Source organism: Lepidochelys olivacea, assembly GCF_965140295.1.
Source record: "Lepidochelys olivacea isolate rLepOli2 genome assembly, chromosome: 2".
In the NCBI taxonomy this organism is placed as follows: domain Eukaryota; kingdom Metazoa; phylum Chordata; order Testudines; family Cheloniidae; genus Lepidochelys; species Lepidochelys olivacea.
Genome location: NC_140412.1, coordinates 10,287,104 through 10,299,986, shown reverse-complemented (window position 1 = coordinate 10,299,986; position 12,883 = coordinate 10,287,104). Strand labels below are relative to the sequence as shown.

The 12,883-nt window shown below is 44.9% G+C and overlaps 1 protein-coding gene across 1 annotated transcript; it reads left to right on the top strand.

The window, feature by feature from the left end:
• The first annotated feature begins 379 nt into the window (after positions 1–379).
• CHRAC1 (chromatin accessibility complex subunit 1) lies at positions 380–4,997 on the top strand. The gene is made up of 3 exons (XM_084619119.1): positions 380–574; positions 2,599–2,725; positions 3,953–4,997. The coding sequence occupies exons 1-3, from the start codon at positions 422–424 to the stop codon at positions 4,090–4,092; spliced, it is 420 nt and encodes a 139-aa protein (XP_084475245.1). The 5' UTR covers positions 380–421; the 3' UTR covers positions 4,093–4,997.
• The last annotated feature ends 7,886 nt before the right edge of the window (positions 4,998–12,883 follow it).

The following is a 12,883-nucleotide window of genomic DNA, read 5'->3' as shown; positions in this document are numbered from 1 at the left end:
CTTATGCCCCACTAGATTGGTGAGTCTCTCCGGCGCCACAAGTCCTCCTTTCCTTTTTGCGAACACAGACGAACCGGGCTGCGGCTCTGCCACCTGCCACTAGCGCGCACTCAAAGCACGCTGTGGGCTCGCTACGGGCGGGGCCTCCGCCAGGCGCCGGACGACAGAGGTGGGCAGATGCATGACGGGAGTCGTAGCCCGCCCTCTGTCACCCGGCCGCAAGGAGAGCAGGGTGGGCGAGGCGAGCTGAGGAGAGGTGCATCATGGGAGTTGTAGTCCTCCGCCTGCCCTCCTCCCAGCGTGCCCGAGCTGCCTTGCGGCAGAAAACTACCACTCCCAAAGGGCTCTGCTCCCCGGCCGGGCGCCTTTTAACGACGGGATTGATGCCAGGGCTTGGAGCGGCGGCTGGCGGCGTAGGAAAATGGCGGCGGCGGCGCGGCTGAGCGGTGGCGGCTGCGGCGGCGAGAACCGTCTGGTGTCGCTGCCCCTCTCCCGGATCCGGGTGATCATGAAGAGCTCGCCGGAGGTCTCCAGCATCAACCAGGACGCGCTGTTCCTCACCGCCAAGGCCACGGTACCCGGCCCGGGCCTCCCGCCGTCCCTGCCCCGGCGCCTGGTGCGGGGCGTGGGGGGGGGGGGAAGCAGCCCAGGGCCGAGCGGCTCCCCGCCCCGTGGGGCTGGGGCTGTGGCCGGGACGCCAGGGGCCTGAGCCGAGCCACGGGGCGGGGGGGGCTACCCTGCTTTAGACAAGGCTTTGGAAGCAGCTGCCCTCGCCCGCTTGCCAGCCCCTGGAGGGTGGGGGCAGGAGGAGGGCGTGAAGGAAGTAGTTCACACCGGTTCTCCAAAGAAAGGTGACTTGGTCTGACTCTTCAGGCTGTGGGTTTTTGTTGTTTTTTTTTTTTGGTATGTTGCAGCCTGTCACGTGGCAAAAATCCGCCTGTTAGGGGGGGGCCTCTGCCATCCTCTGGCCTGCTTCCATTAAACACGCAAAAAGAAAAGGAGGACTTGTGGCGCCTTAGAGACTAACCAATTTATTTGAGCATGAGCTTTCGTGAGCTACAGCTCACTTCATCGGATGCATGCTGTGGAAAGTGTAGAAGATCTTTTTATACACACAAAGCATGAAGAAATACCTCCCCCCGCCCCACTCTCCTGCTGGTAATAGCTTATCTAAAGTGACCACTCTCCTTACAATGTGTATGATAATCAAGGTGGGCCATTTCCAGCACAAATCCAGGGTTTAACAAGAACGTCTGGGGGGGCTGGAAAACAAGGGGAAATAGGCTACCTTGCATAATGACTTAGCCACTCCCAGTCTCTATTCAAGCCTAAGTTAGTTGTATCCAATTTGCAAATGAATTCCAATTCAGCAGTCTCTCGCTGGAGTCTGGATTTGAAGTTTTTTTGTTGTAATATCGCAACTTTCATGTCTGTGATTGCGTGACCAGAGAGATTGAAGTGTTCTCCGACTGGTTTATGAATGTTATAATTCTTGACATCTGATTTGTGTCCATTTATTCTTTTACGTAGAGACTGTCCAGTTCAACCAATGTAAATGGCAGAGGGGCATTGCTGGCACATGATGGCATATATCACATTGGTGGATGTGCAGGTGAACGAGCCTCTGATAGTGTGGCTGATGTTGTTAGGCCCTGTGATGGTGTCCCCTGAATAGATATGTGGGCACAGTTGGCAATGGACTTTGTTGCAAGGATAGGTTCCTGGGTTAGTGGTTCTGTTGTGTGGTATGTGGTTGCTGGTGAGTATTTGCTTCTGGTTGGGGGGGCTGTCTGTAGGCAAGGACTGGCCTGTCTCCAAGATTTGTGAGAGTGTTGGGTCATCTTTCAGGATAGGTTGTAGATCCTTCATAATGCGTTGGAGGGGTTTTAGTTGGGGGCTGAAGGTGACGGCTATTACCAGCAGGAGAGTGGGTTTGTGGGGGGGGGGGTGGAACCTGGATTTGTGCTGGAAATGGCCCAACTTGATTATCATACACATTGTAAGGAGAGTGGTCACTTTAGATAAGACATTACCAGCAGGAGAGTGGGGTGGGGGGAGGTATTTTTTTCATGCTTTGTGTGTATAAAAAGATCTTCTACACTTTCCACAGTATGCATCCAATGAAGTGAGCTGTAGCTCACGAAAGCTTATGCTCAAATAAATTGGTTAGTCTTTAAGGTGCCACAAGTACTCCTTTTCTTTTTGTGAATACAGACTAACATGGCTGCTACTCTGAAATTTATCATAAGTAGCAGAAAGCAGCAAGCTATTTTTGCAGTATTTAATCACATACCTGCAGAAATAATTTCTTGCTGTCTTCTGTTCCCATAAAGCCTGCTGCAGTGGTTAACTTGATAGTGGCACAAATTAAGGGTTAGTCTAAGACCCCAGTTTTGCAGTTGGCTACTCACAGAGGTACACATCTGCTCTCACAGAGCCATATCGAAATTGGTGGGACTCTGTGTAGGTGCAGGGCAGTGGCTGCATGCAGTTAATGGCAGGACTGGGCCCTAAACAAGGGCTTGAAGAAGCATTGCAATCAGCTGTGTACACAGGAATTAATTTGACAGATTTCTTTTTGTCGGTTGTTTTTTATAGGAGCTCTTTGTCCAGTATTTAGCCACTTACTCCTACAAACATGGCCGTGGAAAAGAGAAGAGAGCCCTAACCTACAGTGACTTATCCCATACAGCGGAGGAATCTGAAACGTTTCAGTTCCTTGCTGGTAGGTATAGCAGTTGTGGCAAATGGATATGGGCAACTGGAAAATAAGATGCAGCTCTTACTGTAGCAGTCACTATTATTATTAAATTCTCTTTTTGGCTGTTAACCTCTGTTGCATTTAATTTACTCATGGTCCAAATAATTGACAAGCATTCTGTGTGAATGAATGAGCTGCTTTTTTTTATTGATGCAAAGTACACAAAGTCATGGGACAAAATAATTGCACCTCCAATTATTGTAAGTCATACTTGACATTCCAATAACTTCAAGCTACTTCTTTCCAATGCCTTTTAATAGTATCCCTGGGTGGTGGATAGTGTCCCTAATTTAAAAATGGGAAAGCTCAGGTTCAGATTGATTAAAGTAACTTTAAAGTCAGTTTTTAAGATCTAGGAATAAAATCAGGGAGGTAAGTGACTCCCATCTTCTGCTTTAACCAATAGACAACACTCCCTTAAATCTTTATAGTGTTTGGGGAAGCAGAAGAAGGATTTTATGAAACATCATATGTGCCCAGAACTCTATATTGATTTTTAAATTTACAAATGTCCTTTCAGACATTGGTTTATGCCACAATCCCTGTTGTCTTAAATCCTGTACATTGATTGGGCATTTAGAATAATGCTTGCCCCTCTTCAAATAAATTCTTTGGTCTAAGGAGTGAGATCTCCTTGTTAATATGATTTAACTAGCGCATCAGCCCCACTTGTGGCACCTTTTAGCAATATTTCCTTACTGTTCTTGGACTCATCGTGATAGCATTACCCTGAACAGGCAGCCTACACTGAGTAGAGGGAAATAGCTTCTAAGGAGTATAAATAGAGTAGATATAATTAAGTAATACACTTAAGATGTACTTGATCAGTGTAAGTAAAAAGCAAAGCAGCATAAATGAGTAAGACTTAAGAAATGATTATATCGGCATAATCACTTAAATTCCCTCATGGATTACTAAGAAATGATTATATCGGCATAATCACTTAAATTCCCTCATGGATTACTAATACCCTTAATCTGACAATCTCTCTAATATCACAATGGCTACATTCCTATTCCACGGATACCAGTTAGATTAGAATAACCTGACTATTCCATAGCCTAAAAAATTGCAGCCCATAGACTGTGAGGCTGTTAGTTGCTATGATCTTGATGGTACAGTAATAAATTATTCTAAATCTCTTTTGTAACTGTCAAAAATGATTACAAAAGAAGGAATTGTGCCTTTCAGATATCTTACCAAAGAAGATCCTCGCTAGCAAATACCTGAAAATGCTTGAAAGAGAGAAGAGGGATGGAGAGGTGGAGGAGGATGATGATGACGATGACGACCAAGAGGAAGAGAGTGAGGAGGAAGATGCTGAATCTTAAGGGTGTCAAATAGCTAGTCTTTCCTGCAGTATAATGTATTGAATTGGCCCCCTGATTTTTTCCAAGCTAACCCACACTGAGTTTTTTGCGGGGAGGGGGAAAGGGGTTGTAACTTGGGAATACAGCAGCTGGATTCCCATCTGTCTGAGAATTGCTATCTTGTTTACTTTAAATTGAAACAACTGGATATTAGCCTGCTTGAAGGAAGGAATTCTGCCCTTGGAAATGGAAAGCCAGGGGAACTATACATGCAGATCTTGAGACAGAATTGGCTCAAAATATTTTAAAATAATATCTTCAGACAATCATTATCCAAATAGAAGCAGGCTTGTAGGCAACTTTCAGCATCAATTCCAAAGGCCCTGGCTCCATCTGGCTAGATGGGACTCCTCTTGTAGCTAATGCTTCTGCTTAACCAGTAGGGCTGTGGTGCATACTTTATATACAGTTCTTACTCTGTGGCAGCCAATGAACCAAGCACCTGAGACAGAATCTCCACCTGTTTTCTAGCATTCTGTTGGAGCGATACCCATGGACCAACCCCACAAAAACTATAATGTGGCTACTGTTGTAATACAGTCTAAATAACCAAGTCTGCAAGGAATCTGGATACAGGGATAGACCTTTTGCAATCCCTGGTGGTGCTCTGCAGCTGCATTGGTGTTAAGAAGTAGAAGCGTTAGCTCATGATGTAAATATGTATATCTAGATTTTTTTTTCACCCAGAGGATTCTACGTTTGTAGTTTGTCTATAGTACTCTACCTATCGACACTTGTTGTTTGAAGTTTATTAAATATAGATTGCTCTATGGCAAGAAAATGAACAGTTTTACCATTTGAGTGGTAGAGCTGGCATATTTTTACTACTATAAAAATGGAAAATGTCCTGTGTATTTTTTAAAAAACATTTTTTACAATAAACTTTTTAAAATGTGGAAATTAATGCAGACCCTTGACAGCATTCTTTTTATAAAGGCTTTTAACTTATGCTTTGTACAGGGTTACTGTATTGTTGGGTCAGATGTGCCCACTATATATTTATAAGTGTGGATCATCCTAGCTAGTAAATAGGGGATGAGCGGTGAAATGTGACAGATCCCTAATCCCAATTTGCCCTGGGGGCTGACTTTAGTATGTTCAGGGGAAATTGAGCCTGTGTTAGTCACGATGTCTCTGCATGAACATTAGCTGTAACATATATCTGAGAGACTGGAAGGCTACTTTACAACTGCTCTGAGAGCAGCGTGGGTGATGTCTCTTCAGTTTACACAAACTACTGCACAAGTAATAGATCAGATTGATTTAGATCTCTATTCAGGAAAAGAGATTAGGGTGTTAGGCCACTCATGACCCCCACATAGGCAACAAATGGAGAATCCTGATTGGTGACGGCTCCACCTGCAGAGATGAAAGGGTAACAGAGGAGAGAGAGAGATGGAGGAGACTGAGGGAGGGGGAGCCAGCACATGTTAGAGGCCTGCCTAGCATCAGTTCAGAGGAATGAAGGAAAATGTGCAAGCAGAGGGTTAGTTCCAACCTGTTTTTAAAAAAAACTCAAAAGAGCATGTAGAAGAATGGGTGGATGGATGCTGCTTAATTCAGCACCTTTTTGTTAACGGTCATCAGTTTTTTCAGTTCAGATATTTGGGTCCCCAACATTCTTGCCCCAGGTGCCCCTTTCTACTTTCCACAGTGATGCTTGAGTTTAATCTGTGATTTTCTCCTTTTACAGGAAATATAATTAAAATGTAGCAATACAACAGCCATGAAAACTTTCTTTACTCATCTCCAAAAAGTAATTAACACCAGGTCTTATGATAAAGTATGTTTTGTAACAGATCAGTAGTACAAATACAGTAAGGGCATATCTACACTTCATAGTTAAGTTGACAGCTGGATGCCTCAGTAATTAAGTTGGTGCAGAGTATCTACACCCCACTCATTGTGTTGGTGGAGTGCATCCTCACTAGAAGCACTTGCATGATGCATAGAGCAGTGCACTGTGGGTAGCTGTCCCACAATGGAATTAACCCCGAGGGGTTTTTGGGACAGGCTTGCGATGCCTTGTAGGACCAGAACCTTGGCGGGGGGAATGGGAAGATAGCTTTGATCTCCCATAATTCAGTTTCCTCCCTGCATCATTCCCCAGATATCAAAGGCAAAGCCTGGCTTAGCAGCATGTACACCATAGCCCAAGAAACATGGACCCCCCCTCAACTGCATGCTTGTTTTGAACATTACAAACCCCTCATGCCTTAGCCTGTAGTATTTCCAGACCCAAAACAGGGGCCACCGGTGGATCATTGCAATATCATTCAAGCAGACCTGCTGCAAGCCATAGAATGAAACAATTGCTGCTGGCAGTTGTGCAGCTGCTGAACATGGTGTAGCGCCATTTCTGGTCCTGGGAAACAGCACTGACTGCTGGGATTGCATTGTATGGGATGACAAGCAGTGGCTGCAGAACTTTTGCATGTGAAAGGCCACTTTCCAGAAACTTTGTGCAGAGCTTCCCCCAGCCCTGAAGTGCAGCAACACTAAAATGAGACCTGTTCTGACAGGGGAGAAGCAAGTGGCGATTGCTCTGTGGAAGCTTGCATTGCCAGACTGCTACTGGTCTGGGGAATCAATTTGGAGTTGATAAAGCCACCATGGCAGCAGTTGTGAGCCAAGTGTGCAGCGCCATTAATCAATTCCTGCTTAGAAGGGTAGTGACCTTGGGCAATGTGCAGGACATAGTAGATGGTTTTGCCACAATGGGTTTCCCTAACTGCAGTGGGACGATAGATGGCATGCATAATCCTATCTTGGCACCAGACCACCTTGCCAAAGAATACATAAATGTTGAGGGATACTTTTCAATGATGTTGCAAGCACTGGTGGATCACATGGGGTGTTTCACTGACATCAACGTGAGACAGTCAGGAAAGGTGCATGACACACGCATCTTTAGGAACACAGGTCTGTTCAGAAAGCTGCAAGCGGGGACTTTCTTTCCAGGTTGCAAAATAACCATTGATGATGTTGAAATGCAAATAGTGATTCTGTGAGACCCAGCCTACCCCTTGCTCCAATGCTCATGAATCCATACAACAGCCACCTGGACAGCAGTAAGGCTCGGTTCAACAATAGGCTGAGCAAGTGCAACATGGTGGTGGAATGTGCCTTAGGATGGTTGCTGGTGCAGTTTGCTTATTTGGTTAGACCTCAATGAAAGCAACATCCCCACTGTTATCGCTGTGTGCTCCATAATATCTGTGAGGCACAGGGAGAGAAGTTTCTGCAGTGTTGAGTTGCAGAGGTGAATAGGTTGGCAGTTAGTTTTGTGCAGCCAGATACCAGGGCAATAAGAAGAGCCCAGTGAGGAGCTCTGCATCTCTGGGAGTCTTTGAAAACCCGTTTCAGTAATGAGCCACACTAATATGCACTGCTGTCAAGGTTCCTTCCCCACTCTGAACTCTAGGGTACAGATGTGGGGACCTGCATGAAAACCTCCTAAGCTTACTTTTACCAGCTTAGGTTAAAACTTCCCCAGGGTACAAACTATTTTACCCTTTGGCCTTGGCCTTCCACTGCCACCACCAAACATTTATCTGGGTTTATTTTTATTAGAAAAGCGTCATTTGGAAACGTCTTTCCCCCCAAAATCCTCCCAACCCTTGCACCCCACTTCCTGGGGAAGGTTTGGTAAAAATCCTCACCAATTTGCATAGGTGACCACAGACCCAAACCCTTGGATCTTAAGAACAATGAAAAAGCATTCAGTTTTCTTACAAGAAGACTTTTAATAGAAGTAAAAAAGAATCACCTCTGTAAAATCAGGATGGTGAATACCTTACAGGGTAATTAGATTCAAAACATAGAGAATCCCTCTAGGCAAAACCTTAAGTTACAAAAAGACACACAGACAGGAATATTCATTCTATTCAGCACAGCTATTTTCTCAGCCATTTAAAGAAATCATAATCTAACTCATACCTAGCTAGATTATTTACTAAATTCTAAGACGCCATTCCTGTTCTGTCCCCGGCAAAAGCATCACACAGACAGACCCTTTGTTTTTCTCCCTCTTCCTCCCAGCTTTTGAAAGTAGCTTGTCGCCTCATTGGTCATTTTGGTCAGGTGCCAGCGAGGTTACCTTTAGCTTCTGAACCCTTTACAGGTGAGAGGGTTTTTCCTCTGGCCAGGAGGGATTTTAAAGGTGATTACCCTTCCCTTTATATTTATGACAACTGCTTATCTGCGTTGTGCCTCAGATACCATCCCTGCCGTTGCATCAGTTTCCCTGTGCTGCTGCTCCTTCGCCCCCAGCCCCCCAACCAGAGGTCCATGCTTGGAATAAATAAAGAGTATTTCATTCTTGAAACATTGACTTTTATTGCCCAAACATAAAGAAACTGAAAGAATAGGAAATAATTTAACTTTGGGCAAATGGTGTGATAAAATTGGGAGGGGAGAAACCAGGTCAGGCTGTTTGTGAAAGCGTGGAACGATTGTCCATCAAAAGATTTTTGAATGGCTGCCTTTTGTTCTTACTACCCTCCCTGGGTGTTGAGTGGCTGGGATAATGCACTCCCACCCGCTGCCTCCTGGAGCCTTTGGGGTAGGGGGATTGGGAACAGTTTGATGTTTGCAGGCCATTGTGCAGGGGCTGCAGAGGGCATCTAAGATCAAGCTGTTTTTCTTGAAGCGCAACCAGACACCTCAGGTCCTTCATAATCTGCAGCATCTCATCCTGCATGGCACATTCATGCTCCTCAGATGCTCTCCATGTCCAATTTTTCAACGTATGAACTCCAGGCTCTGAGCTCTGTATCTGCTGTCACAGAGGCATTCATTATCTCACTGAACATGTCATCGCATGTTCTGATTTTCTGCTTTCTAATCTGCAAAAGCTTCTCCACCGGTGTGGAGGGTGTGCTGGAGGCAAAGGCAATGTGCTGCAACTTGTGGGAAACCTGTGTCGGGAGCATAGGTGGTCAGGTGACCAATGCCCCCTCCTGCCTAGCAACATGGACATTGCTTTGAGACCAGGGACCATTAAGCCTCCCAAATTGTGGCTTTTGTCTGAAGTGGCTCACGGGGGTGAGGGGAAGGGTTGCAACCATGAGAGAACACAGGAAACCCACCACCCCCTTCTCGTAAAGCTGCTGGTAGCAGTCATCTTAGGCTTGCAGATGTTGAGGTCAATGTCCTCCTCACTGTTGCCTGAGGTGGCCCGGGACTCAGACTCCTGTGAGGGATCCCTGCTGTGTTTAGTGGTAGTGGTTGGGTTACCAGTTAGACTCGCATGCAGTTGGATTGTAGAAGCAGCATATCTGTGCTGCAGAACCAGAGCAAGTGTTCGCCTCCCTTGTCTTCTGGTATGCTTGCCGAAGTTTCATGTGGCACTGCTGTGTGTCCCTGGGGTAGCCCTTGTCCCCCATGCCCTAATGATCTTTTCGTAGATGTCTACGTTTCTTCGGCGCTTCACCACTTCCTGTGTATTCCAGCCTGGAGCCCGTTTGGGGCATTGAGGTGCCGTGATCAGCTGGTCTGGCAAACTTTCTATGCTGCTCAAGCAGGAAATGAAAAGTCAAAAGTTCCCAGGACTTTCAGAGGGAAGGGGCTGTTTCCTGTATATCTCGCTGCTGTGCGGCAGAGTTGAAAACCATCTCCAGCGCAGTCGCAGCGGAGCATTGTGGGACACCTCCTGGAGGCCAATTCAGTCTACTTACACAATGCTGCGTCTACACTGCCTCTCTGTCCACCCATCACCTTCAAATTAAGTGCAACGCCTCTCACAGAGGTGGAGTAATTAAGTCGATGTTACAGGCAAGTTTGGAAGGGACCCAGTAGTGTAGTCATAAGGCGGCTTCCATCAAACTAAGTTTGTATTGTAGACCACCCTAAATAATACAATGACATGTTTTTCTGGTAACTATTTCTGACTTTTATGCCTCATTACTTATACTCTTTGAAAATCTCTCTCTTTGCAGTTAATAAACTTGATTTACTGTTTTATCTAATCCAATATGTTTAAATTGAAGCGTCTTGAGAATAATCTGTCATATGATTCCTTTAATATACTTGTAATGTGCAGGAGAGGGCTAGGCAGTACCGGACATACATTTCTGGGGGAAGTTCCAGAACTAGGGGTGTGTTGGTGTTACCCTAAGATTTTAGATGCCATTTAAATTACCTACATATTTGTCTGACAAAGGGTAAACAAGGTTGTAGTCAGCCCTGAAGTGTTTTCCCAGGGTTCTTGTCTCTGAGCTGCAGAGGGCTCCCTAGAGCAAGCTAGTCTTGCTGACCCCTGAAAGGACACAGATACCACCCTACACTCAAGGATTGATGTTGGATCATATTAAAGAAGTTCTGTATTAAAATCACGAATGAGTTTGATTCCCCATAGTTTAAATTCCAGGGTATTACTAATTAAGAGGTCTCTTGGTTTTTGGTACTGTTTCTCGCCCTTTATGTGTTAAACTTGCAAGCTGCTAATTGCGTTAGTACATTCTAAGACAGAGTCTGTTCTCAAAGCAATTCTTTGTAATAACAACTACTCACACAGAGAGAGACTCAAAGCAATACTCTGTAACAACAGAAACAGCACCCAGAGACTCCCCGCCCTTTTGTTGTATTCATCTGGCTTTGTTAACAATTGTGATTAAAATAGAGATAGAGGATGTATATGCATGGATGCTTGGTGTGGATAATAACTGAATGATCAGGGAGGTGCCAGCCTAAGAATCCAGTGTCCATCGTCTGAAGAAGGCATCAAGTGGAAATAACCAGAGGACCCCCAGAGGGCAGACTGGAATCCACCCAACAGCCTCAAGGAACCAAAGAACAAGATAACATCTAGCAGCACGGAGCCATCAGGAATGTGCCATCTGCTGATTGATTCAGCAACAGCATGATGAAGCAATTCCCATAGACTGGCATAGGAAGAAATTCCTATAAAAATGGATTCTAGAAAGTGAGAACTTTGGGGTCTGATTCTGCAAACCAACTTCCAGGAGCATCAGATGAGCATCTGACAAGGCCCTGCTCCCTCCTCATGTCCAGGCCCCCTGGCCAGTGGCTTGGCATGAGCAACCCTAAGGCTGGTAACTATGATAACAACCTTGCAGAACCTGTGTGTGTGTATGAATGAATGTGTGAATAAATATGAGATTGAATGGAATGGTATAGCTATAACTAACTGCTTACTATGATTCTTTCTGTATTCACAATAAATGTGGTATTTTGCCTTTTTCCCTTTAATAAGATCCTGCTGGTTTTTGTTTTTATTGGTATAACATTGACACACACAAGCAGCATTTCTTCGAAAACAGAAATAATCATTTATTAAAGGAATTAAGTAGTTACAGAAACGCAAGAAGAAAAGAAGTCAAGTATGATAAGATATAATGGAGTTACAGTTTAAAATAAAACAGCACATCAAAAAAAGACACAGACTTTATAATGTACAACAATGTAATCATTCACAGAATACTAACAGTAACATTTAACATGTAACACTAACACTTATTGATCATTTAATACCTAACATTAACTGTTTACATTAATATTTGCAGCTGGCTTTCTTGACAGACACACCCATACATTCCTTAATAATAGGTGGAGAGTTCCACACTTTATTTTTCTTCAGTATTTCTTGAACCCTCAATGTCCTTCTGCTCGGTCTCACTGCTGTTCCTCTCAGCTGGTCACAATGCCAAAGCTGGTTCTGGCGGGCAGCTGAGGTCCTTGGTTGCTACAGCAACCGCCTCCAGAGCAACCTCAGGGTTCTCTTGCTGATGCACGTTGAGGCTTTTTGCAGGCAGTGTCTTTCTGGAACCCCGAAGTAACCCCCTGCCAAAGCCTCACAAGCCTCCACCCCAAACATAGCTAGTCTTGCTTGCTGAGTCTTGTTGCCTCTTGTAGACAGTGGCTCTTCAGAACCCGCAAAGCAACCTCCACCCAAAGCCTCACAAGACTCCACCCAAAGCTGCCTAGGAACCCTCTTCTTTCCAGGTGGGAGTCTTACAGCTTCTGTTCTTCTTGAAGATCTTGAACCACTAGGAGTTCAACCTGTTGGCTGTCACCTTTCTATACACTTTTCAGCCTACTCTACTCATCTCTGATTGGTCGCCTTTCAGTTGGGGGGGGTGTCATGTTCTCAGTCTCTGATTGGTTTCTCTTTCAATGGGCTGGCAGCTGATTGGCTAACTCTTGTGCACCTACATGTGACGGCCTCTCCTCCACCCCCCCCCCCTCCAATCTTGGGTTCTATGAGTTCCCAGAAAGGTCTAGGTGATCCTCCCCTATAGCCACCATTTGGGTCCACCATATTGGATTTTTAAAATTTAAACTATTATTAATTTTTACTTATTTAAGTCTCAATTTTAAAACTAATTACTATTTTATGCACACTAAAGTGTCCTGATACTATCACCACTTTTTATACATAATTAAAAAATATAATTTTACAAATTTGAAACCCCTTCTGAGGTTTTTCTGCAAACCTCTGTTCAGAACATTCAAGGCAAAAATCCCCCACTACATAGGGGTCACCCTGCAGAATAACCGAGGTTGGTGAGAGCCAGGGTGTAGCTGGCAGGTTACAATTACAGACAGACACTCAGGGTGTGGCTTGCATAGTGGAAGGCTGTTTGTGATTTTCCCCCCCCCCAGTCTGGATTGTGCCCCGGTATGTCACACTCACTCAAGATACATTTAGCTGCAATTGTGACTTTTCACAATACCGATAGATGGTAAATCTATAGTCTTACATGATATTGTTAAGTGATTGCTGAAAGAT